The sequence below is a fragment of the Falco cherrug genome, chromosome 1 (genome assembly GCF_023634085.1).
Source record: "Falco cherrug isolate bFalChe1 chromosome 1, bFalChe1.pri, whole genome shotgun sequence".
In the NCBI taxonomy this organism is placed as follows: Eukaryota; Metazoa; Chordata; class Aves; order Falconiformes; family Falconidae; genus Falco; species Falco cherrug.
The window spans coordinates 38,591,851-38,613,231 of NC_073697.1; the positions used below are offsets into that span (position 1 = coordinate 38,591,851).

The following is a 21,381-nucleotide window of genomic DNA, read 5'->3' on the forward strand; positions in this document are numbered from 1 at the left end:
ACCACCAGCATAGGCTCTCCCTGTTGCAGGCTCAGCAGCCCTGATCGGGGGATCCTGGCAGGCCCCTAAACCTAGACACCCACTGGGCACACTGGGTGGGTGCCCCTGGGGCTGGGGTATCACCCTGCTCTGGGGCTTTGGCACAGCACAGGGCCAAGGATGCCCCAAGGGACTCTGGGGCCAGGAAGGTGATGCTGCTCAGGCTGCAGTAGTGCAAAGAAATGCAGCCTCCCAATGTCCCTCAGCCTGGGACGCTGCAAAAACCTCCTGTGGGGACTGCCACAGCCCCTGCCCCAAAACCAGCCCCAAATTAGTAAAAGGCAAGAAATAGCTGATGATGTCAGCCACTTCCCAAAAGCAGCAGCAGGGACAAACCCCTGAACGGGGAAGTGATGCCGTTTTGGGCTACTCACCCCCCGCACCAAATAAATAGCAGCCCCTGAGCAGCGAGGGGCAGGAGCCATTCCCCATGCCACGGCTCAGGACCCTGCACCGCCAGCGGCACTGGCACTCCCAGGTAACACCACCGCTCACCGGGGAGGTGCCAGGATGGGGACACCCGGGGCAGAGCCTGGCCCTGGTGTTCACCCCATGGGGCTGGGGCAAGGCACCTGCATGATGCTGTGCAAGGGTGGCATGGGCTGCTCCCAGGCACCTCGCTGTGGGGCGGAGATGAAGAGAGCCAGTGGCGAGAGCATCTCTGTGGGGTTGAGCTTCATCTGTCTTCTGCTGGGGCTGGGGAAGTTGCCCAGATATCTCAAGGCCTTGGGTCCAGGCTTGGGGCTGGGTTTGGAGCCAGGGACATACCTGACCTGCACCCCTTGGCAGGGGCTTGGTGCAAGGCCCCGGGCAGCAGAGGTTGGCAAAGCTGTGACTGCCAGCGCTGCCCTCCCCAGGTCCCATGGGCAGAGGGACAGGACAGGCGGCAGGGAGGTGGGCTCCCCAGCCCCGAGGAGTGGGTGGGAGCACAGGCACAGGGGGCTCATATCCACCCCTTGTCCTGGGGGCACGCTGCCCGAGCGTCCCATGGTCCCCATCTCTGTTGCTGTCTCTGCACTGGGGCATGGTGGAGGCTGAAGGGACCAACACCAGAAGTTTCCCCTCTTTGGGCTCAGCCTTGCTTGCCACATTCCTGTGTCAACAAACAATTTTTACCAAAGTTTGAATTTAGGGAGCTCCCTTGCAATTGCTGGCATGCACAGGAGCCCTCACAGGGATTTCTCTGGCTGTCCCACAGCTGAGCATGGCTGTGGGTGCAGAGGAGACCATTACAAGGGCAGTTGCCTCTTCCCCCTTTTTTCCAATGCCCGAAATCTAAATATTCCTGCCTACTTGGCGCTGGATGATAACACACAACACCTTCTGCTCTGGTGCGTGCGATGTGGTTGCGCAGACCACCACCGCATTCTGCACATGCACACACACTCAGAGCCTATTACAAATGCTTTTTGTCAAGAAATCTTCATAAAAATTTAATTTTTTTTTTGAGTGAACAAGCAGCAGTGCCCAGCACTGGCTGCTGTGTTCCCCAGCCGCAGCCCAGGGTGGTGGGGTGGTGGGGAGTTGGGGTCCCTATCCTGCACCAAAGGTTGAGAAACTGAAACTGGGAGAAGTGTGGCAGAAGAAACAAAACTTGGTGTCGGCACGAGCAGGGCACTGGGGAACAGACCCAGGCGCTGAGCCAGCACTTCCTTCCTCCTTCGCCCCGAGCCCGGTGGCCCCCACCGATCCCATTGCTATTTCTATTCCCCCACCCTGGGCAGCCGTCCAGCCCCGCGGTGCCGGGGGGACCAGGGCTGTAGTAACCCCCACACGCACGGTCACCCAGGGGCCATTTCATTTGCTGCTTGGTGCTTCGGTTTGGCCAGAAAAAATCCCAGGCAAAACTAAAGGTCTCACGAGTGCTTTGGAGTCTGAAATACCTCCCTAAACCAAATCAGCAGCAAGCAAATTCAAAGCATATGCTGGGGGAAAAGGTGTTAGCAAAGTCGCAAATCATTGAAGGAGGAAAAGGTTGGCTCAGGGAGTAAAGAGCTGCCTTGTTCAGTATGGAAAGATTGCTAAGATGTTTGATAAAGATATAAATTTAAATCAAATAATTCACTTCCCTAAGAAAGAAAAAAAAATCTGGTTTATCACAGAATAGCTTTTTTAAATTTAAGTATAATTAAGTCATTTTTCTTCAGTCTAGAGCTGCAAAAAACTATATAATCCTATTAAAAATAGATAAATCCCAGTTAAAACTGTCCCACCTGAATGTACAACAGCCCAGCGGGGAGGGGAGGGCACGGGCTGTGCCAGGCTGGGGCCATGGCTGTGCTCCCCCTCACCACAGCTGGTCTTACTGAAACAAAACCTGCGGAGTCTAAAAACCTGTGTTTTTGCACCAGTCCCACCTGCAGGGCCGGACCCTCAGCCCTCTGCAGCCAGTCGTCTGGTTGCTCCCACGGGGAACTGGCACCGTGGTGTCCCCAGCATTTCAGCAGCCGGGATGCTGTGTGCGGCGGAGCTGTGACATGAGGACAGCTTTAACACAAGCCCGCCTGTGTCCCTCTGTCCCCCAACCCCATGGCTGTACCCCCTGCCCGATGCTCAGACCCTCCAGAGCCTGGCTGGCAGTCATGAGTCCATCATTGGGATTTCTGGCTTAATGGAGATTTCCCCAAGGGTCCTTCCTTGGAAGTTTCTCTCCTATTAATTCCAGGTGCTTTCCTTTGCCTTTGCCTTCATTTTTATTTTCAGCCCAGACTCCCATACCCGGCATTTGCATGACCCCATCCCATGCCACATGCACATTTTCCGTGTCAATATTATTCTTCATTTGCTCCCTGCCTCACACGGATGCAGCAAGCACAGGAATAAGCTCCATAAACCTTGTCACCTCACTGATAAACCCGGACTAGCTCCTTAACTCCCACGGGAGTTCAGGGAGTTGAGGGGACCCTCATGTCCCTCTGGTCCCTGGCCCCACTGGTCACCACTGCACACCAGAGTGTTACCACTGTTGCTGCAAGCAGGATTTATCAATAATGTAGATCAATAACATGTTGATGAACAATGTGTTTCAAGACCTCTGGCCACCTCTTCTTGTTGTCAGAGTCCCCTCTGCCAAACGCCGACCTCGGAGACTGGCCACCTCCCACCCTCACGGTGTGAGCCTGCCTTGCCTCTGTTCCCCAGGACGCCCAGCAGTGCCCGGGGGGCTGCCATGGGCCTGCCCCAGTGGCTCATCCTCCTGGCCAGCTTCATCCCACCAGGTATGGTGTCATCGAGAGATCTGCTGCCTCCCACCCTGCCGGCACAGTCTGGTTCCCCACAGGGGCTGGTGGCTTGGCTCTGCACCAGGATACGGGGGAGCTGAAGTGCTGATGCCCTGGCCCTGCCAGCAGCCCTGCCCAATGCTCAAGGGATGGGCAGGACAAGCTCTGGGCACCCCGAGGCTGGTCCTGGCTTTCCCATGGGCCGTGGCACAGCAGATGCTCTGGAGAGATTTGCTGGCATGTGCCGCATTGTGCCATGCTCCCATGCTACTCCTCCTGACGGGCAGGCACGTGGTACCCATGGACACCATGGATGGGGCCGGGGTCCAGGATGGGGTGGGCATGGGGTGGCGGGGAACAGCCAGGGCATGAGAAGAAGGACAAGGAGCTGGGGTGTGTTTAAGAAAATAAGCTTTTGGAGGGCAATTTTTCCTTTTTTGCTAATTATTTTGGCCTTTGCTTTTCTAATCCAGCTGGTTCCTTGCACTGCCCAAAAGCATCACCCAGCTTTTCCTTGTCTCCACCTTGAAATTTTCTCCTGGGGGGTTTTATCTCACACTCCTATTCTCCTCTCCCACCTGCCTGCTCAGGCAGCCCGGGCAATGCAACGTGGCCCAGTGGGTCCCAGGAGGGGCACAGGGGGGCTGCAGACGGCAGCAGGCCCCTGCCCGGCTGGCACCCTGACCCTCTTTTTCCCTCTGCCTCCTTCCAACACAGCCCTTGGCTCATGGGGGGTCACCTACCCCACGTCCCTGCAGGGCATCAGGGGCTCCTGTGTGGTGATCCCCTGCACCCTGAGCTACCCTGATGACATGGCAGCTGACGACGGCATCGTGGCCATCTGGTACAAGGATTATGATAACCAAAAGACGTTGGTGTACCACTCGGCAGCCCAGGAGGTGGATGCTGGCTTCAGGGACCGTGCCCAGCTCCTGGGGGACCCCGCTGCTCGCAACTGCACCCTGCTGCTGCGGAGACTGACGCTGGAGGACCATGGGCCCTACAGATTCCGCTTTGAGATCGTCAACGGTGACCGGTGGTCAGCGGAGAGGGATGTGATGCTGAGTGTTTTGGGTGGGTATAGTGGTGAGACACCTCCCCTCTGCCAGCTCCCTGCCTGCCTGTCCTCACACTGACATCCCACCCTCTGCTCTCTATCCCTCTGCTCTCCATCTCCAGATGACCTTGATCGCCCAAGCATTGCTGCCAGTGAGGAGCAAACCGAGGGGCAAACATCCACCTTGCAGTGCTCCACACCCTACTTCTGCCCACTGAGCGACACTGCCCTGCGCTGGGAGGGCTACGACCCCCAGGTCTCGGTGGTGTCTGGCTGGGTCCAGCTGGACACGAACGGGGTCAGCCACCACCTGACTCTCACCACCTCCTTCTCCTGGAAGGACCACTCCAAAAAGCTGCTCTGCGAAGTTTCTTATGGCTCCAAGAAGGCAACCAGTGAGGTCGTCCTGCGGGTGAGACGTACGTGGGGTGGCTCTGCACAGGGGCTGGCTGAGTGCAGTACGGGGATGGGGGCACCTCTGCCACGGCCACACCACCCAGGTCCTCCTCCTGCCACCCACCGTGCCTCCTCCCTTGCCTCCTTCCCGGGGCTCCTTGCAAAAGGCCAGAGGAGAGTTTCGTCCTGCTTCTCCCTCCCTTTCCTGTTCCCCCACAGCTCTCCATGGCTGGAGCTGGTGATCAGTCCTGTAAGCACTGCTGAAGTGCCAGCTTCCAGCTCCATGGCACACCCTGGTGCCACAGCTGTGCCCACACCACTTCACTGCTGGTGGGCAGCTCTGCCCCCCTTTCCATCTCCCCTTTTCCCCACACCAGACCCTCACATATAAGCAGCAGGATGCGTTACAGCAGCATCCCATGGGTCCTGCCCAGCCTCACCATGCCCGTCTGTCCTCCCTGCAGATGCCCCTAAGGACACCCAGGTGTCAGTCAGCCCCTCCACGCAGAACATCCGTGTGGGCGACACGGTGTCCCTCACATGCGAGGTGAGCAGCAGCTACCCCCATGTCTCGGCATACCACTGGTACAAGGACAGAGTGGCTGTGGGCAGCGAGCAGATCCTGACCCTTCGAGGGGTTCGCCGCGAGGACTACGGACAGTACCACTGTGAAACCAAGAACGACGTTGGGGCTGGCGCAGCACCTGCCGTGGTGCTCTACATCTTCTGTAAGTGCCAGGGGAACTTGCCAGAGGCTGGGGCATTGCTGGAGGGGGAGCGGGGCCGTGGCACTGGGAGCAAGTTTACCCGGCGAGTCTGGACTGGTGTGGGCAGGGGCTGGTACCAGCTGGAGGTCCAGGAGCTGGGGATGGAGGGGTGTGGTGCCTCCCTCATGCCATGCCTGCATTCTTTATCCCTCATGGCACAGGGCTTTGGCGAGCCCCAAAAACAGGGCAGGGAGGGATTTCCAGCAAGCCCAGAGAGCAGAGCCAGCTGTGAGGCTTCACTGCTGCTGCTGGTCAGAGCTCGTGGGGATTCAGAATCAAGGTGGTCTGCAGGGAGGGGGGACCAGGGTCCTCCACCAGACACTGTGGTAGAGATGAGCCCCAGGAGTCTGCCCGTGTCAGAGTCCCACAGGGAGCATCTCCCCCCGGCTGGGCTGCTCCCCCCAGAGCCCACCCTGAAAGGTGAGCCATGCTGCAGCACCCACCATGAGTTTTGCCCCTGGTGCTTTGCATTAAGTCTGGAATTTGAGCCCCAGCTGGCAAGGTGCTGGTGGCAGGGGACAAACCCAAACGCCTCCTGCCTCAATTGTCATCCCTGGGGGGCAGAGGGGCTCCTGCCTGTCCCCAGACTCTGCCCTGGGCGGAGTGAGGTGGGGGGCTGCTCTCCTGCTGCCAAGACCCCCCCTGAATGCGCTCCCATCTCCATCAGCCGCAGAGATCTCGGTGAGCCCAGCAGCTGAGGTGCAGGAGGGGACACCCACCACCTTGTCCTGCGACGTCCCTGGCAGGGAGGGCCAGGACCTCAACTACACCTGGTACAAGAACAGCGCTTGGCTCAAGGAGGGCATGGCGCACACCCTGCTCTTCCACCACGTGGCCGCCAGCGATGCCGGCTATTACTCCTGCAAGGTGACCAATGATCGGGGCAGCGACACGTCCCAGGCCGTCAGTCTGAGCGTGACATGTGAGTGCCCACGGACTCCTAGATGGGTCCCAGCCAGGTGAGGGTCCCTTTGTGCCAGGGGCCGTGCAAACCCCTGCGTTTAAACAAAGGCTCTGCTCCAAACGCCTTGAGTCCTGCTGAAAAGGAGGTTTCAGACCTCCTGGGTAGAAGTTGCTATAAATGCAACAATTTTTGGTTGTGAGCTGCATTTGAAGGTACCATTAAGCGGTGTTTGCTGCAGCAGGGACCCATCTGCTCATCGCAGCATCTCCCACGCCTCCACTAATCTGTTACACACCAGAAACTGCTGGGAGGTTACTAACCGAGGAGCCAGCTATGATAATAACAGCTCAGAAGCTTTTGCAAGTCAGGGGGAAAATAAAATAGCCTTGGGTTTGGCTTTGACATTTCTGTGAGTAAATATGACCCGCTTATGTAAGGGGGAAAGCAGCTCAGAGGGGCAGCAGCGCGGGTCGGGGCTGGACGTGCCCCACGTGCAGGTAGTGGCCGCAGCACTGGCACCTCCTGATCTGCAGCATCCTCTCCCCTCTCGCAGACCCCCCCCGGACCCCCACCATCATGCTCTTCCAGGAGACCCAGGGTGGCAGGCTGGCCATCGTCCGCTGCACTGTGGACAGCCACCCCCCAGCCACCATAGCCCTTTACCGCGATGGCACCTTGCTGGCAGCCAGTGGGTCACAGGCAGCCCCGCGCCAGCGGCTAGGTGTCACCACATCCCGCAACGCCCTGCGGCTGGAGATCCGGGGTACAGGACCCCAGGACAGCGGGGAGTACCGCTGCATGGCCAGCAACGCCTACGGCAACACCAGCGCCACCAAGCTCTTCGTCGCCCGCGGTGAGTCCCGGTGTGAGGGGACTGTCAAGCTCCCAGCCCTGGGTCTTGGGTGTCCATGAACCCCCAGGGTTGTTGGGGAGGTTTCTGCAGGGCTGGGGGGGGGATTCACAAAGCCCTGCGGGCTGGAGGGACCCCTGTGGCACACCGGCATCCTGGGGACAATGTGGTGGTGGTGGCCTCCACACAGCCCTTCCCCACCTTGGCGTGTTGAAGCTGCTCAAAGAGCTGGAGGTTCTCCCCAGTTTCGTTTTTCAAAATGCTGCAAAATTAGTAGCAAAGTTTGTCCAAGCTTTCTTCCCTGTGCCTGCAAGCCCCTGGCGGCACACAGCACCTGGGCATGCAGCGGGGACCAGCTCCTCCTGCTCCATCTCCGACACCTCTGCACTCTGTGGCTCCCTCAGCCATGGTTTGGGGTGACAGAGGCAGCAGGAGGAGCAAAAAGCCCCCCAAAACCCTGTCCAAGGGCAACCTCCTTTAGGATGTCAAAAGAAAGCAAAATGGACCTCAGGGTCCAATTTCAGAGAAAATAATCCCGAGTTTGGGTGCCACAGCAGTAAAGTTGGGGTCCATTTCAAGCTGGCCAAGATGCCTCCAGTCCAGCCGGTCACCGGCCAGTGGCAGAGGGGACCCAGCCTGTCCTGGGAGCAGTCATCCAGCTCTAAAAGGCCCCGCTTGTCTCTGCTGGTGGCAGAGTGCTGGGGGATCAGCTCGCCTGGAGACATCCCAGCTGATGTCCAGTGTCCCCAAGAGAACGTCACCCACCAAAGACGCAGCCACCGATGCCATGGGGTCCTATGAGGGAAGGGGCAGCTCAAGTCCTGCCTTGGAGGGAAGCTGAGCATGGGGCTTTGGGAGATGGAGCCAGGGGAAGGGCAAAGGTTTGCAGCAGAGGTTTCCCTCCTTCCTTGACATCCCTCTCCCAACTCTCCTTCAGCTATGGAGGTCCTGATCCAGCCCTCATCAGAGGTGTGGGAAGGGGCAGCCGTCACCCTGACCTGCCTGGGGGCTCGGGACGTGGCAGGGGAGACCCTCTACACCTGGTACAGGAACAGCAAGTGGCTTCGGGAGAGCTCAGCCCCGACACTGCACTTCCCTTCCATCCGCGGCGAGGATGCAGGTGCTTTCCAGTGCAGCGTCCACAGCAGCAACGGCAGCGACACGTCGGTGGCTGTCCCGCTCCGTGTACTCTGTAAGTGCTGCCAGGGGGGCTCCTGCTGCTAACACCCAGGCTCTGAGGGAGGTCCTGGGGTCTGGGTTGGGTAGCCCTGCTGGGAAGCCCCTCTGCTCTTCCCACCATGAGGTTTCCCCCATCACTGCCAAGCACAGCCAAGCAGCTCTTGGGCAGGAATGTGGAGAGGGTGGAAAATTCCCTTTTGCAGATAAATCTGTGAATTTGGGGGAGGAGATATTTGGAGAATCCTAAAATTCCCAGGAACCAAAGAGTTTTAAAATGTCCCATGAAATTAGATTCAATTGTTCAGAATGATAAATGATCCCTGTGAAAAATATATTCCGGTTGGACTTTGCCTTTCAAATACTTTCTGTGCTATAAAATAAAAATCTTCTCTGGTACCAAACCAGAAAAAACATAATTAGGAAGTTTCAGTCCTGACAAAATGGCCTTTTTCTGTAACCATGGTAGACATGTGGATCACACCTGGTCCCCAGGTGCCCAGATCACAGGGGTCTCTGCAGATCTGTCCAGGGTTGGACACTCAGACCCTGAGCTCAAGCCAGGTGACAGCAGAGGTGCCAACAGAGGTGCCTGGGACATGCAGGTCCCTTATAAGCTGGCAGATGTGGGACCCTGGGGTGTCAACCAGATGTGCCAACCAGGGCTGCTCGGGTGGCCCTGAAAAACAGCAATCCCTCAGATTCTTGGGGTTCTCCCAACCTCAGGGATCCATAATATTCTCACTAGAGGTTTTTGAACCCTGCAGTCCCACCAAGGCAACCAGCGATGAGCTCCTTCCTGGAGACCCAGAGTGGGCGCCTGGGCGTCATCCAGTGCACCGTTGAGAGTGACCCAGAGTCCAACCTGACCCTATGGAGAGGAGAAGAAGTGGTAGCCTGCACATGGGGCTGTCCCACAGCCCCCAACCCCAGGGTCCATGCCACCTTTTCCTACAACAGTCTGAAGGTGGAGATGCGGGAGGTGGTGCTGGAGGATGAGGGGACTTACGTGTGCTGGGCTGGGAACCTGCAGGGCAATGCCAGCGCAGCCATAGACTTCAGGGCTGAGAGTGAGTGTGGGGAAGGGGCGGTGGGCAGGGTACAGCCGGCCGCCACACACCCCCGCAGCGTCTGGGAAAAGCCTCGGAGAGGGGAGGGGGGAAGCGAATGCCAGGGAAGGAGGCAAGCTCAGGAGATCAAGGGTGATGGACAGAACGAGCAGAAAAAGGCCACGTGCCCGTGAAATCCAGGGTATCAAAACAGCTTCTGTCTCAACAGAGCTGCTGTGCGCAAGTCATGTGGTGCTCGAGTGAGCAGGGTTAAAGTGGGGGCTGCTATCAGAGGGTGCTGTGCCAGCCCCTCTGGCCCCTCCAGCCTCTCCTCGTGGGTTTGGTGGGCTCCTGGTGGGTCTGATGGGCTCCTGGTCGGTCTGGTGGGCTCCCCCGTGGCTGTAGTGAGGGTTCCAGCTCCTGGCAGGGATTCCATGCCTGTGTGTGACTGGGGATGCTGAGCAAAATCCCTGCTGAGGGAGTTCCCACGGGCTCCCTCCTGCTGGTACATCCCCCCTGGGCTGGTGAGGCCCTGGGTGGCTCATGCCCAGCTCCCACAGGGAGCTGATCCAGCTCAGAGTGCAGCAGGATTAGCCGGCATTTACCTTCTGGAATAGCTGCACAGTCACTCGCTAGCTGGCCAGCCCTGGGGTGGGTGTTCACCCCGGCACTGCCGAGGCAGTGCTGGTCATCCCAGCTGAGCTGATGCCTGTTTGCCCCCTGCCCCTGCCCGTAGCTGCCAACATTGCAGTGGCTCCATCCCCCCACGTGCTGGAAGGCCAGGCCGCCAACCTAACCTGTCAGCTGAGCAGCGGCTCCCTGGCTCAGCCCAACATCACCTGGTACCGAAATGAGCAGTGGCTTGCCGAGGGCCTGGCTACCTCCCTGGTGTTTCGGCAAGTGGCCAGCACAGATGCCGGTCTGTACCGCTGCAAAGCCACCACCGACGGCGGCAGCCGGAGCTCTCCCACCATCTCCCTGGATGTGCTGTGTACGTACAGGCTGCTGGAGGATGCTCAGTTTGTTGTCATATGGAATTTGTAGCTCATCTCCGTGCAAGCGTGCCCAGCTCTGTTCACACACATGGAGCTGTGCCCGGGCTCTGGGCAGAGCTGATTTAGGTGCACGTGTGGAACTTTGAGCACATGTATATGTCCTGGGGCTTCCTCCCGTGAGCATCCACACCCCTCTGCCATCACCTGCAGCGTGTTTACCTCCCTATTGTGCAAGTCTGCACTTAATGTGCGTGCAGGCTTGTGATCCTGCAGGTGTAATGCTTGCAGGGCCCTTCTTCCTTCCCCTTCCCCTTTCCCCTCCCCTTTCCCTTTCCCCTTCCCTTTCCCTTCCCCTTTCCCCTCCCCTTTCCCTTTCCCTTTCCCCTCCCCTTTCCCTTTCCCTTTCCCTTTCCCTTTCCCTTTCCCTTTCTCTTTCCCTTTCCCTTTCTCTTTCCCCTCCCATTTCTCTTCCCCTATACCTTCCCTTTCCCCTTCCCCTTCCCCTTCCCCTTCCCCTTCCCCTTCCCCTTCTCCTTCCCCTTCCCCTCTGGAAGGCGATGCAGCTCTCCCCCCACTCCTCAGGGGCCCCAAGCAGCTGCTGCTAACCAGGAGCTCTCGTATTGGTGAGCAATCGCTGCTCAGCCACCCGCCTCTGCCTGCACAGATGCCCCCCGGGACCCCCACCTGAGTGCCTTCCTGGAGACGCAGAGAGGCCACCTGGCCATCTTCCACTGCTCCGTGGCAAGCAACCCTCCCGCCTGGCTGGCCCTGCACCGTGGTGAGGAGCTGGTGGCCACCAGCACCGCGGGGAGCAGCCCACGAGTGGGCATCTTGGCAGCCCCCAACACCCTCCGGGTGGAGCTGCGGGAGGTGACACCAGCCGACGAAGGCAGCTACCGCTGCACCGCCACCAACGCGCATGGCACCGTGGCCCAACGCCTGTACTTCCACGTGCAGAGTGAGTGCCGCGTGCAGCACCATGTGCCAAGCGTCGCCAGTAGCGGGGGCAGCACTGAGGTGGCACCAAGCAGGGGGCCGGGAGGGCTCTGACATGAGATGTGACCTTTTCCGCCTGGTTCCTGCTGACGGGGTGAGCGCACACTCCCGAGCCGTCCTGTGGTGACAGCGGGGCAGGGAAATGTCACTGAGCATTGCAGGCTATGGACAGGCGCCACAGAACCGGCGAGTGATGGTGGCAGGGTGTGATGCATCCCCTGGATGCAGTGGGGACATCGCTTTGCGCTACCCCACGTCAGGCAGGAGCCAGCGCAGGGCACTGACCGGCACCTGCTGCTTGGTGATGCGGTGTATCGAGCTGCCCCCACCGCAGCTCAGTGGAGGTTAGGTGTCCCTGTCCCTGCTGGGGGGGGTCCCTGTGCAGGGGCTTGGGTGTGGTGAGCTGGGACCCGGTGGTCTGTCCCAAGGGTTGCGGGTGGGCATCGGCACCTAACCGGCACCCAGACCCTGGAGCGAGGCAGCACCCACGTTATCTGCCGGGGTGTGAGTATGTGATGTGTGTGTCAGTAACAGGAATCCTGAACGGAATCAATTTTTTGGGTTGGGATCTGGCTCTCAGACTGATTGATCCAAATGTGTCTCTGTGGAGGTGTCCACATGGGTTTTTCTGCTCCCAGGATCCCACCCAGGCTCCGGCTGCTACTTCAGAGGTGCCAGCTCACACACACACACACACACACACACCCAGCCACCTTTATTCAAACACCTCAGCCCTGGGTACCAGCAGTGATGGAGTTGGTGGGCGGGTGTCAGCTAATGGGGACGGGGAGCAACACATTTTCTTCAGCGCAGATATATAACACCAGGGCTGCACAGCTGCCCCGCTCAGAACAAGGACACCAAAACGTGCAGCGCTACGATGCGCGCTAGGGAAGCGAGGAGGGTTTTGCTTTGTCCCACACTGTGTCACGGCCACCCAGGGGCCGGCAGTGCCAAACCGCTGTGGTGCCCTCTGAGCTGCTCTTGGCATCTCTCCCTGCACCAGCTGCCCGAGTCCTCATCTCACCGTCAGCAGAGGCGCAGGAAGGAGACGACATCTCCCTGACGTGCCAGGTAGCGGGAGAGCCACCAGATGACACCATCTACACCTGGTACAGGAACAGTGAACGGCTCCAGGAGACCCCTGGCAACTTCCTTGCACTGCCCCACATCGCCAGCACGGCTGCCGGCTCCTACCACTGCCGAGCCCGCAGCCCCTCGGGGACCAGCATCTCCCCGGCTGTTGCCCTGCGCGTCTCCTGTGAGTGGGACCCTGCTGGGGATCGAGACAGGGGGAGTGGGGTGCTGAGGGTGGGATAGTGCTAGGGTGGGTGGGATGGTGCCAGGGTAGGATGGTGCTGAAGTAGGATAGTGCTGATGGCAGGGATGGGATGGTGCCAGGGTAGGATGGTGCTGGTGTGAGATGGTGCTAGTGTGGGATGGTGCCAGGGATGGGATGGTGCCAGGGATGGGGTGGTGCTGGGATGGAATGGCCAGGGTGGGATGGTGCCAGGGTGAGATGGTGCCAGGGATAGGATGGTGCCAGGATGGGATGGTGCCAGGGTGTGATGGTGCTGGTGTGAGATGGTGCTAGTGTGGGATGGTGCCAGGGATGGGATAGTGCCGGGCTGGGATGGTGCTGGGGGCAGGAAGCTGAGCAAGGCTGCTCAGCCACACTGAGCTATGGCTGGCACATAGCAGGTGCCTTGCACAGCCCTCACTGCTGTCCCTGTTCCCAAATGCTGCGTGTCCCATGCCCAGAAAGTGTTGAAAGTGGAAAGTTTATGGGGGTGTATCTCCTCCATAAACCCCTGGTCTGAATTAAAACCAGTCGAACGTGTCCCCTCTCAAGGTGAACTGTCTGATGAGGAGCGGTGTGGCTGCCTCACGTCTGGGCCACCCACCGCCTCGCATCAATAGAGGGAAATACACAACAGCAAATATTTCAGTTCTGTTAAAAAAACATGTTTCAATAGACCTGAAATTATCTAAATTTTAAAAGACTTCAGTTAGGAGAAATGTTGTCTGTCTGGGATGGAGGGGAAAATCCTGGAAAGAGGAAGTGTGGCTTATGCTTTTGGTGCAAGTGTGGGCTGCTGCTGCCCTGGTGCCAGCTGCAAGTTGCCAGGAGCCACGGCAAACATCTCAGGGTATCCAAGGGGCTGGGGCAAGGTGATGCCACCCAGGACCTGGGGGGGAAGGGAGGGGGGACCCCAGCCTTGGGGGGCTCTGGCTGCAGATGCGGGGTTTGCTCACCCTCTGTGTAATGTGTGGCCTGGGCAGATCCCCCGCGGGTGCCGGTGCTGACCTCCTTCCTGGAGACCCCCGAGGGGCAGCGGGGCGTGCTGCAGTGCACGGTGGACAGCAGCCCACAGGCAGAGCTGGCTCTCTTCAAGGACCAGGCACTGGTGGCCTCTACAGCACTGCCCCAGCGCACTGCCCTGCCACGGCTCAGCATCACCTTGGCCTTCAACAAGCTGCGGGTCAGCATCAGCCCCGTGCTGCTGGAGGATGAGGGGGAATACGTGTGCTCCGCCAGCAACAGCTATGGCAACGCCAGCACAACGGCGAACTTCACGGCAAGCAGTGAGTGCAGGGCTGGCGCTGCCTCGGGGACTGCGACGCGATCGAGCGGTGTGAGCAGTGACAGGCAGTGATGGAGCAGGGATATGGCAAAGAGGAGAAGGCAGGCTCTACTGGAGGATGCTCGTGGGAAAGGGAGGGCAGAGAGAAGCTGGAATAGAAGGGACAGCACAGGAGCAGAGAAGAAACGGAGGAAGATGTGTGTTTGTGGGAAGGGAGGGCTGTGCCAGGGGTGTTCCCGGTGAGCTGCATGCAGAGCCACAGACACGAAGGAATTGCAGCTCCTCTTGGAGGTGATGCAAAAGTGATGCTGGCTTTGCTGTATCCACTTGCTGATGCTGATCACACAGCTGGCATCACCCCAGGCTGTCCTGTGGCTGCCACGGGGGTGGGGTTAATAGGGATGGGGGCTGCAGCATCTTCATCGCTTCTCGTCTGGAATAATGGGAAAAGACCCCCAGCCAGAAGTCCTGGACAGGACCAGCTCTCCCACCACACAGCCCACCACCCTCCTGTCCTGTCGACCCTCCATCGTCTTCAGCCCACCTCGCTCAGCCCCAGCATCACCTGCTCCCCCTTCCACCGCAGCTGCCAGGCTCTGGATCTCCCCCTCCCCAGACGTGCAGGAAGGCAACGCCGTCAACCTGACCTGTGCGGTTGCGAGCAGTGGTGGGGAAGTGCTGAGCTACGCCTGGTACAAGAACCAGGTCTATTTCAGCAGCAGCTCGGCCCCAATCTTCGCCTTCCCCAGCGTCTCGGCCTCCGACGCTGCCTCCTACCACTGCACGGTGCGGACCCCAGCGCTGACCCGCAGCTCTGCACCCACCACCCTCAACGTCCTCTGTGAGTCCCCATGGACAGGGGGCTTCACGCAGCGGGGAGAGGTCCCTCACGCCCACCTGGGGCAGGGTCCCCGCCACGCCGCAGGGAGGTCCCTCGTGGGGTCACTGGCCCCTTGGCCAGTCCCTGTGGCTGGGAGCTCTGCTGGGCTGTGGGGCGGGTGGGAGGTAGCAAGGCCTGGCTTAGTTTGGGGGGGTGTCAATGAAAATTAGCCTTTGCCCCAGGTGATAACTCAGCCGAGCTCTACACCCCAGCCCTGTGTTAGACCCCTGGCAAGCAGACATGGCCAAGAGCCCCACATCATCTGCAGAAGATTTTGGTGAAGCTTCTCCAAGCGCCCCAAGTTTGTCCTTGTGCTTTGTACCAAACCGAAACAGAAAAATCTTTGGCTTTCAGGAAACGTTGCAGGATTATTTTTTTTTCTCCCTGATTTGGAAAATGAAAACCAGACTTTGTTTAAAAAAAGACGTGCAAAAAAAATGTAGTTGCAAGTCAGAATGTAAGATTTTTTCCCCCTTTTTATTAGAAAAAGACGGCTTTAACTTATAAAGCTGCTGTGAGGAGTGAGTGAGTGAGGAGCACTCCTGGAAATGACTTCCAGAGAGCCTGAGACCCTGGCAACAAATTCATTGCTTCTCTCCCTCCTCCTGATTTTGGATGGGGAATGCCGGATGCTAAAAATATCTTGGCATTATGGGCCCGAGCTGCACCCACAGCCATGCTGCCTTTGCACCAGCCTTGCTGATGAGGTTTGCCATGCACTGACGTGCAAAAAATATTTTTGATTGAGACTGGGATGCAAGTGGAGCACTGAGCTGGGCCGGGCCATGTGCTGTGCCATACTCCTACTCCCAGCCGGCATGGCTGGAGCTGCAGGTTGGAAATTAGCTCAGCAAATGAGTCTGTGCCATGCTTTGAGTGTCAGTTTGGTTCAAGGGGACCATGGATGCTGAGGAAGGAGGCAGTGCTGCCCAAGTAGGTCCCACATTGCTGGCAGCAGAGCATCACTGTGTCAGCTCACAGCCCAGCCAAGACCACGAAAGCAGCCAGTCCAACTTGAGCATCGCAGGCTGGGGATGCTCCAACTCGCTGAGATGCTGCTTATCCTACCGTCCACCTCTCTCCCACCCCACTTCCCTTCCCATAGACCCCCCCAGGAACCTGCAGATGAAGGCCTTCACGGAGAGTGGCAATGGGACAGCAGTCATCCTCCTCTGTGTGGTGGAGAGCAACCCCCTGTCCAAGATCACCCTGCTCAAGGAGGGGAAGCTGGTGGCCTCCAGCCCCCCCGTGGGAGGTGACCACCCCAGGCAGAGCAGCCACATCTCCCTGGCTCCCAACACACTGAGGCTGGAGCTCCGGGAGGCTTCTGCAGAGGATGAGGGAGAGTATGAGTGCCAGGCACGCAGCCCCCTCGGCAGCACCTATGTGTCTCTGCCCCTCCGTGTGCAGGGTGAGTCCATCTTCATGTGGGGTGAGGTGGGGTGGGGGGGTAGGCAGGGACGAGGGGGCTGGGGACCCCCTGAGCGGGTTGGTGTGGGCACTGAGAGGTACAACTGAAGTCAGTGGTGTCATGGGGAGTGATGCAGGGCTGGTGGAGGGGCAGGGAGGTTCTGCTACAGCTTGAGTGGTCACACATGCACGCACCCCGCTGGGCGGGGACAGTGGCTTCAGAGCTGGGAAAAGCTTTTCCCCAGCCACAGCCGAGGAAGGCAAACCCCTCGTGTCAGTAAAGGCCAGCTCCGCTCTCCTCTCCCCAGCCATCAGGGTGGTGGTGCGACCCTCTGCCGAGGTGCCCGAGGGGACCGATGTGATGCTGACATGCCGGGATGCAGGCACCCGCCCAGGCACCATCTACTCCTGGTACAAGAACGGGCGGTGGCTGGCGGAGGGGCTCGACGCCTCCCTCGCCCTCCACGCTGCCCGGCGCACGGATGCCGGTGCCTATGCCTGCCAAGTGGGGAGGGGGCTGCGTGGCCGCAGGGCCCCCCCCGCCGCCCTCAGGGTGCTGTGTGAGTGAGGAGGGGCTGCATGGGGACACACGCACGCATGCACACTGCGGGGCTCTGCCAGCAAAGGGGGCCCAGGGCAGCTCGGGAGGGATGCTGCGGTTGGAGGATGGTCTATGTCGCCACCTGGTGACATCCCGCGACAGGCCGGCTGGGCAGCTCAGCCCCTGGCCCCCGGGGTGGGGGGTCTAGGTGCTTCCAAACTTGGCATCACATGCCTTTCCCCCTGCCCCGCTTCAGCCAGCAGCAAAGCTGTCAGCCCCCGGCCCCCCCCGGGCTGGTCCCCTGCCAGCAGAGCTGCTTGGGGAGGGGGGGGGAAACGCTGTCCTTATCGCTGTAGATGCACCCCAGGAGCCATCCTTCATCTCCTTGGTGGACCCCCGGGGAGGGCGTCAGGCTGTCCTGCTCTGCACCGTCGACAGCTTCCCACCTTCCGACATCACCCTGTACCGGGGTCCCGGCCACGCGCCCCTGGCTTCCACCCACAGCCTGGCCGACCCACGCTTCACCGTCCAGGCAGCCCCCAACTCCCTGCGGATGGGCATGGCGGGGCTGGAGCTGCAGGACACAGGGCTCTACATCTGCTCGGCCAACAACAGCTATGGCACCGCGTCCTCGTCCCTGCTCCTGGATGTGGGAGGTGAAGGGAGCCCTGAGCCACAGCAAGACCCATGTGGGGGTCCTGGTGTGCCCTCCCGTGGGAGTGTCGCTTGTGGGGGGTGTCTGGGGATGGTGGTGTCCTGTGCAAACCCAGGAACCCCGTGATTCCTCCATCCTCCTCAGGAGTCACAGTCACAGTTGAGCCTTCGCCAGAAGTCCCCGAAGGCACCACAGCCACCATGACCTGCTCGGCCACCCCTTGGGTAGGTGAAGAGGCCAATTACACCTGGTACAAGAACAGCCGGTGGCTGCGGGAGGGACCGGACGGCTCCCTCGTACTCACCCACGTCTCCAGCGCCGACACCGGCACCTACCACTGCCGGGCAAGTGGGATGCGGGGCAGTGCCACCTCGGCCCCGCTCAGCCTCCGTGTGCTCTGTGAGTGTGCACGCTGGGTGCATCCAGCCCAGCATCACATGCGTCCTGTCTGCACAGTTCTGCTGTGACCAGGGCGCCTTCCTCCTCTTCTTCCTCCACTCCCTGCCCTGCTCCTCTCCCTTTGTACCCGGGAAAGAGAACATCGGGGTTTTACCTAGCAGTGGCTGCAGATCCCCCTCAAAAGTCAGATTTGGAACCAGCATGCTCCAGGCTGGGGAGGACTCTCCAGCTTGGGGGGGCACCATCAGCCCCGGGCTGGGGGGACTGGAGCTGCTCCAGACTGGAGGAGGGATGCATTAAGCAGCCCTTGGCGAGTGTCTAGGCCAGTGTGGCAGGGAGACCCCACCATGGCCCACTGCCAGCCTCATCTCCCCCCACCAGACCCCCCCCGGGACGTGTCAATCAGCACCTTCCTGGAGAACCGCAGCGGGCGGGTAGGCATCGTGCTGTGCACAGCTGACAGCCACCCGGCTTCCACCATCGCCCTGTACCACCATGGCCACCTCCTGGCCTCCAGCCTGGCCCCCGCCACCACACCAGGGGTCCGCAGCACCCCCTCCCACAACAGCCTCCGGGTGGAACTGGGGGCTGTGGGGCCGCAGGACTCAGGGGAGTACACCTGCATGGCCGGCCACCCCCTGGGCAACGCCACGGCCAGTGCCTACTTCAACGTGCACAGTGAGTGGGGCTGGACCATGTGTGGTGTCTGCAGGGAGCGGGGAATTTTGTGACAGAAAGATAGTTTTGGAGCAGTGGGGGAGCAGGAGTGGGTTGAATCGGCCCTGAGTACTTAGGTGAAAGGGAAAACAGGGAGGATTTTACTGCAAGAATTGGCAATTTCCTTTCAAGGAGCTTTTCTGTAGCATCCCAGGTTGGGGCTGAAGGCTGGTTCTCATGAAAGGGCTAAAAAAGCTCACAGAAGCAGAAAATTGAATTGAATGCTGCAGAATGATCAAAAAAGTGGAGGAGGAATTGGCCTGGGTTCAACAAACAGCAAATCATGTTGCTGCTGCTTGTTGTTGTGCTGGGTGACTCCCCCTGCCCTGTCCAGCCCCTGCCTGTCCCCAGGTGCTGGCAGGGAGCAGCACACCAGCCTGCCTGACCCCTTGGTGGAGGGGACAGTGATGTGGGCAGGGGCAGCAAGTGTCCCCGTGTGGCACTGTGCCACCCTGTGACCCCCCCATGCTGTGTCCTCGACCCACTGACTGGCTGTCCCCAACCCTGGTGACCCGGCAGTGGTGCCAAGGAGTGTCCAGCTGTCACAGCCACCTCCCCAGGGTCCCCTTCACCCCTCATGGGGCATACTAAGGCTTTGGGGGAGTCCCACACACACTGTCCCCATACCAGGGCCATGGGAAGAAGGGCCAAGGGAGGTCACCACCCCCCCCCCCCCCCGCAGGGGTCCCTGAGCCCACTCCAGTCTTGCCGAGTCGGCAGCCCCAGCACTGGCGGGGATCTGCCCTGGCTCCCCTCTGCCCACAGCTCTCACCCACCTCCTGGCCTTCACCGTCCTGGCCGGGCTGCTCATGGCCGTGCTCTGTGTGGCTGCCCTGGCCCTCCTGGCTGTCAAGCTATGGCCCAGGTAACGTCCCTGACTGGGACAGGGTCGGGGGACAGGGACTCCTGGCTGAGCTGCGCCATGGCAGGAGCAGGGCTGGCAGCTCCCTCTCCTCCTTTGCAGGATAAAGAAGTTTTGGGGCTGGTCCAGTGCTGATGACACCTTCGAGCTGAGGAGCAAACAGGAGCAGGAGCAGGCGCAGGTAGGGACCTTGGTGGGGCCAGCTTTGAGGACCCCCCCACCCTGAGCTCCCAGGGGATCCCAGTGACAGGGGGTCCATGGGGTGCACTGTGCTGGAGAGCATCTTGGTACTGCTGCGGGATGCAGGTCTGGGCTCACACACTGACCAGGATCTGGGCCAGCCAGGTGGCTACGTGCTGGTGCTGCAGCCTTGGCTGGCATTGCCAGAGCTGGGGAAAGGCCAAGAGGGGCAGAGGGCCAGAATTTCCCCCTGCAGTCTCATCCAAGAGGGGCTTCACAGCACACACTGTGCTGACCCCTCTGGGAGATGCTCTGGGGGCTCCCCTGGCCCCACGGGCTCCAGCGTGGGCAGGGTTTCCCCAACCAGCCCCAACCTTTTCCAGGTAGATGGAGCTTCTTAAGCTGGTGGCTCTTTCCAACTGATGCTGGAAGCACACAGCACTGGCCTAGCTGGATCCAGGCAGCCACTACCCTGGGGATAATCCATCTCCATCCCCTCCCGGTCTCCTCTGCCCCCGTTCCACCGCGCCCCTTGTCCCCCCCCACCATGGATGTTGTTCTCACACCGGGTACAGTCTGTGCTTGACACCGCGCATGGTGCACCACATGTGCCAGGCACCAGCAAGCTGTGACAGCTCAGAGCTGCTCTCCAGCAGTGAAACCTTGGGAAAAAAATAAATCTCTGGGTGATTATGCAAGCCTGGGGGCAGCCTCTCCATCACCACTGCCCTCCTGTCCCTCCACCAAAGCTGCCACTCCAGGGTGCTGCCCACCTTGGTGCTATGCGTGCCAGGGCATCCCTGTGTGCAATTCCTCTGTTGGGAAATAAAACCGGAGCAACATGCAGCCGGCGTCCGTTGGGATGAGCTGGGAAGGGTTTTATCACCCTGCTTTGGGAAGGGTGGAGGAACTAGGTAGCCACAGGGCTGGGCAGGGCTGGTTTGCCCAGGGATTCTCCCGTGTTGGCAAGTGATTCCTTCCCTGCTCTCTCCTCCATGCTCCCTCCAGAGCCGGGCTGTGGAGCGATGGCTGTGGCTGCAGATGGGGCTGCGGGGCCAGTGGGAGATGAGGGACGTGATGCTCGGAGACAGTCTGTGATCACAGCATCCCATTTTCCTGGCATCTGTCTTGTCAGTCCCGTTGGACAGGAGGGCAGAGGTGTCCCCGGTCCAAACGTGTCCCCTTGGTGCCTGGGAAGAGGTGGGGGATGAGGAGGAGCCTGGTCCTGTCAGCTCCGTGCTGCCAGAGGGGAGCTGAGGCTGGGGGCCATGGGAGGGCTTCGCTCACAGAAGTCGTAGCCCCCAGCAAGGAAGTTGGCTGCTGGGCCATGTCCCTTCCTGGCCTGCTGCCGTTAGATGTCACTCTGCGGCCACCTTGCCGCTGGACATTGCTGGCCACCCCTGGACAGGGGCTTGGTCGCAGATATGCAGCAACCAGAGCTTCGGGGCATGGGGCTGGAGCTTCCCAAGCACAGCTTGGGGCTGCGAGGGCCCAGGGATGATGCTCTCCTCATATGGGTGCTTAATCCCCCCTTATCTGCCTGTTCAGCTGCCCCTGTTTGTGCACCGGAGCAGCATGCTGCTGTTCCCGTGGGCTGTGGGAGTGACAGCCAGCGCCTCTGCCCACGAGCCATCCCCTCTGCCACTCCACCTCCCTGCACTCAAAGTTACAGAGCTACCGGCCATTCCTAGCTAATCTCCCT

General features: G+C 59.9%; 1 protein-coding gene across 3 annotated transcripts; it reads left to right on the forward strand.

The window, feature by feature from the left end:
- The first annotated feature begins 376 nt into the window (after positions 1-376).
- Positions 377-20,525, forward strand: SIGLEC1 (sialic acid binding Ig like lectin 1). Of its 3 annotated transcripts, none has more exons than XM_055698425.1 (22): positions 377-517; positions 3,098-3,257; positions 3,978-4,334; positions 4,440-4,736; positions 5,178-5,441; positions 6,148-6,402; positions 6,938-7,237; positions 8,172-8,426; positions 9,178-9,480; positions 10,196-10,450; positions 11,119-11,412; positions 12,457-12,711; positions 13,734-14,036; positions 14,622-14,876; positions 16,021-16,326; positions 16,634-16,885; positions 17,223-17,522; positions 17,666-17,920; positions 18,302-18,598; positions 19,403-19,502; positions 19,602-19,680; positions 20,063-20,525. In XM_055698425.1, the coding sequence occupies exons 1-22, from the start codon at positions 470-472 to the stop codon at positions 20,078-20,080; spliced, it is 5,208 nt and encodes a 1,735-aa protein (XP_055554400.1). In that variant the 5' UTR covers positions 377-469; the 3' UTR covers positions 20,081-20,525. The 3 variants fall into 3 exon arrangements, with proteins under 3 accessions (XP_055554400.1, XP_055554391.1, XP_055554407.1); XM_055698416.1 differs by having other exon boundaries at positions 20,067-20,525; XM_055698432.1 differs by lacking the exon at positions 18,302-18,598 and having other exon boundaries at positions 20,067-20,525.
- Positions 20,526-21,381: the final 856 nt, after the last annotated feature.